Raw genomic sequence first — 5,000 nt, forward strand, 5'->3', positions numbered from 1 at the left:
ATTTACTTGCACAACATAAAAAAAGTCAGTCAGGTCTGGTGTCTATTTTGTAGTATCAACCAGGTTATCATCTGACACATTAAATTCAATCCCTTGCAGAGTGCACTAGACAAAAAGAAAAAGAAAAAGAAAATCCACATGGGATCCTCTGACGTCAATGTTCCATTCAGGTCCCAGCATTTGTTTGTTATTCATGATTATACCCCCATTTTCATTGTATTTTTGTAATGTTGTTGTGGACGTCTCTCTTCAACTCCTGTAGCACTGAATGTTTTGTACTCATTTTTCCAGGTGAGTTCCATGAATTTGCCACTGTTTCTATTATTCCTCGGAGAGGGGGTTTATATGTCTTTTGTGCATTTGTGTTTCATTTTTTTCTGTGTTAACTCCTACTCCTTCTGTTCCCTGTTCCTTTTGAAGTGGGGTGGGGGTGTTAATGGATGCTCATCTCCTCCCCTTTTATTTTCATCTCATTCCATTGCTTTGGGTTATTTGCAGGTTATCTCTCATGTTATTCACAGCACGCCTATTGTCATGAAAAGGAAGAGGGGGGAGAGGCATGAGTAATAGACTGTAGTCTATTACTCCTGCCTGATACTTAACTTAGTCTGTTACTTAACAAATTATATTTCCTTAATTATATTTAATAGGAAATATTGTCTTTTAGGGAGTATTAACCCATTGTGGATGGGTGGCAACAAGTTGATGTCAGTGGCATTTTTTACCATATGCAATGTGCCACTACCTGTTTGGCTGTTTTGCAGAGTGGTACTAAGAGTGAGAAGGAGGGGGATTGTATCAAGTGATAGATCTTTTTTTTTTCTTTGTTACAATGAAGAAATTGTTTTGCCAAACTTAGAACTTCCATAAATTAATCATAGTGATGTTACACTGAGTGTACAGTGTATATACCTCCTTTATGGAGACTGAAAGAGTAAACTGCAGAAGATATTTGTTTAAACATTGTCCTAGCCATACCAGTACCCGCTATGTCTCACAACATGTTGAAACACAAAAAAGTGGAGAAAATTTTCATTACTCTAATGTATGATGAGCAGAAGTTTGGGAAAAAATTGATTATGTGGCAAAGCTTGAGTCTCCCTCATTCCATCAAACCTACCAAATGGCAGCCCCTCTTCAATTACGTAGGCCCGTTCACAGTGGTTTAAAAGTATGCAATTAAAATTGCAATAAGAGGATAATCTTTTTTGATGAGTTCAAGTTAATGATGATATTCAAGAGTTAATTTTGAGGTTGATCAAGGATGAAAGTAGTATTTATTTTTGTTAATTTTAACTCATTCACAACAGGATGTATTTTCACCTACTCCTAATCCTGCTGGGAAGAAACAAGCTCGTGACGCTTCATTCCGGGGTGCTTTCTCGCTGTACAGGTCTGCACTGAACCTCTCTGAGCGTTTTTCACCCCCCCTATTCTTACGGTTTGCATAATTGCGTCTACAATGTAAAGGCATGTAAAAATATTGCCATGTTCAGAGGAGTTATTTTTGTCGTAGAACATGTTACAGCAATGCTATTCTAGTCTTATTTTATTGAACTTTGCATATATTCTTCAGTTCTGTGTAATAATGCCAGTGGAAAGTGGAAGCAATTTTTTAGTGGGGCATCAAAAAACATGTTTTGCACTTAATTTTTTTTTACCAAAATAAAAAAGAAGAACAATATGAATAATCATACATGTACATATAAATATGTACATGTACCTCGTGACAGGACGTGACGTGATATCACAGATAATCAACAAATTAGAAGTACGTATTATATTAGTAGTTTTTATTATATTTTATTTCTTGGCCAACCACATTTGATTTTACAATAGTTTTTGACTCAGATCTTTTTATTCAACCAATCAAGAAGTAGAAATTTCCATGATTCCATCAGTATCCTGAAGTTTTCTGTGATGTCATTTTTTTATGTTATATCACATTTTATGACATTCAAACACCTAAACTAAAGTAACAGAGCCTAAGAAATTATGAAAAATGATTGTATTTAACCCTATGACAACGGTGCGTCACACCCGTGTGACACAGCTAAATTCCCGATGCCGGAGTGTCATGTCAGTGTGATGTTTCCAATGCAATATTGCAATGGCCCAGCGTAGGGGTTTTCGCTTAGCGCATGCCCCATCGGGTTAAGGACAATCTAGGATTCTATTGCTGACATTTCAGCACATCACAACTGCCCTGCCTGGAACTAGGTGAGAAAATGCACGATGTCTCAGAACGTCACCCGGGTCTGGGGATATTTTCTGACCACATGATAGGACGTCAGCCAGCGCGAATGGGTTTACTGAGCATATGAGCAATATGAATTCTGGGTAGAAAAATAGACGCTAGATCTGGCTGATAGGAAAATAAGAGCCTGTTGTGCATGGATACCCTACCCTCCCATTTTTATCTACCAATCTTATTTAGCAACAGGTTTCAGTATCTGTTGTCACTCATAGTTTTACTTGTGTACATTAAAAGTGATGAGGTTTGAGGGGGACAGGGATAGTGGTAGATACCTAGTGGATTTATTCTATTTATTCTATTTGCTATGGTGTGCCACTCATTGGATTATGCAAGAAGCTCAATTCATTTGAAATACACTTTGTTGGATAGTAGACTAGCCACTACAGCAAATGGATACCAGAATTTTAACCCATTTGCAACAGCGTGTTTTTGGCTCGATTTGTCAAAACGGCATGGTCTTTCAAGTGTGTAAAGTTGATGCCTCAGGCTATTTGCCCACTCTGGCTGTGGATGACTGGTACGTGCCCATATATACTACTAAGAAAGCAAACTTTCAACTGCGAATGTACACATCCATAAAGAAAAGAAAGTTTAAGGAAAGAATTATGATATGTACAGAAATACATTATGTAAAACAAAAGTACTAGATAACTATTAACCCATTCGCGCCGGTTGACATCCTGACACGTTTTGTGTTTTTTGCATCAGACGCCGGGGATGAGATAGGAGGGCAAGGCTGGTGCTCGGGGTGTGCGAGCGGGCAGCCCAGGCTCGCGGATTGTGCGTCCGAGAATCTTGAGGCGTTAGGCTTATACATTCGAAAACCCCGGTATTGCGTCCGTGCAAAGCCGGAACCACCCCGGCGTGAATGGGTTTATTTTCATCTTACTTGTTTTTTTTATTTGAGATTGATATTCAAAAGTAAAAATCTCAGGAAAATCTTTGTCATTTTTTTATATTAATGCCATTCTTTTTTCTTTATTATATAGTGTGATTATGCAATTTCATTGATTACAGCTTCTTGTCATGAATACCCGCTGGACGTTGGACCTTTGTGTTAAACAGAGATTTAATTCTTTACTAGTCCTACCTCCTACAGATGAAGCAGCCTGGGACTGATCCAAGGCCTTGGATTATCCATAGAGGTTCAGGAGTTCTTCTTTCATCAATATCTTTCAGTCGTTACCTATTCTAAAATCAGAGAGTTTTGTGCTAATCATCCATCCACACCTGTTTCAGTAAAGTGGTGGTTGTAGTGTAAGGAAATGTAGAGCATATTCTCTGCTTCTATCCATTGTTACACATATGTTTCACATTGGATATTGCTTTTACCATAATAGCACAGTTATTGTTGATGTTATTGTAATAATTATGGCTATTATTTTTTTTTTATTATTATCATTGTTATTATTACATAAACAAGTATACTTATTCATGTTGACTTATTAATTTAAAAAAAATCACTGTTTTTTGTCTTAGTTTTCATTATTATTGTTATTGATATTAATATTATAGATATTGTTATAATTCTTTTTGATATATTTTTTATTTTTATTATTATTATTATTTTTTTTATTATTATCATTATTATTATTATTATTATGATTATTATTATTATTATTATTACTAATTTTATATTTCTTTTTTATCATGATTATTATTGTTATTGTTATTATTATATTATTAATGTTGTTATTGTTATTGTTATTATTATACCATTATTGTTATTACTATTATGATTATGATGATCATGATTATTATTATGATTATTGTTATTATGATGATTATGATTATTATTATGATTATTATTATCATTATTATTATTATTATTATGATTATTATTATTATTATTATTATTATTATTATTATTATTATTATTATTATTATGATGATGATTATTATTATTATGACTATTACTATTATTATTATTATTATTATTATTATTATTATTATCATCATCATCATCATCATTATGGTATTTACTATTATCATTATTTTTTTTCTAATATTTAAATTATATTATTTCTCAAAGATTCAAATGATATCAGTATTGATTCAAACTTTATAGTTATTGTTTATTGCTATTATTGATAACATACTATTTTTATTCAAATTTCTCATTTGATATGTTATGGCCTACTTGACAGACTGGCGGGTTAGGGAGCTATAGCAGCAACAGCCCAAGTGACTCAAGGAGTGCACCCCCGTCCCCCAGTGCCCCCCAGGCTTCACCTGTCTCTTCCCCTGGGGTTACCCTCTCAAAAACCCCATTCAGTTACGAGTATAATACACAAACACACGCACAAACCAATCAGCTCAACCAGCAATTTGAGCAGTGTAATATGGTAAGTGCTATTTTGTTGTTAACATTTTTTTTTTTTTTTGGTTAACGTAGTAGGTTAGGGTTATCATGTAAATGTAAGATATTTTCATGTGTTCTTGTAATTCAATAATGAAAGAAAATTAAGATTTTTGTAAGACAGTATGGTATTAATGATGATACAAGATTATTATTGTGATGTGATACTGAGGATATTATAAACTTAAGAATGTCTTTTCCTTGTTCATCCCAACTCCATATGCTATCCCTTTTAATATAATATATATTTTGAATAGATATAAGTACAAAAATGAAATTAATTTTACAATCTGAGTTGGGTTGGAAGATTAAGTTGTTGTTTGATTATGATGATTTTGGTTTTACTTTATGTTAGGTTGGGTTAGGTCTGGGTTGGGTTGAGTT

At 33.8% G+C, this 5,000-nt stretch overlaps 1 protein-coding gene across 5 annotated transcripts in view; it reads left to right on the plus strand.

Annotated features, from left to right (window-relative positions):
- Positions 1-5,000, plus strand: part of LOC122247117 (uncharacterized) — a 53,430-nt gene that overhangs the window by 32,726 nt on the left and 15,704 nt on the right. For all 5 annotated transcript variants that reach the window (XM_086547692.1, XM_086547678.1, XM_086547683.1 and 2 more), the window contains one exon: positions 4,405-4,602. In XM_086547692.1, coding sequence (XP_086403818.1) covers positions 4,405-4,602 — 198 coding nt within the window. The remainder of the gene's footprint in view (positions 1-4,404; positions 4,603-5,000) is intronic.

This window comes from Penaeus japonicus, unplaced genomic scaffold, assembly GCF_977035675.1.
Source record: "Penaeus japonicus unplaced genomic scaffold, GWHDUDI00000001_assembly GWHDUDI00000002, whole genome shotgun sequence".
Classification (NCBI taxonomy): Eukaryota; Metazoa; Arthropoda; class Malacostraca; order Decapoda; family Penaeidae; genus Penaeus; species Penaeus japonicus.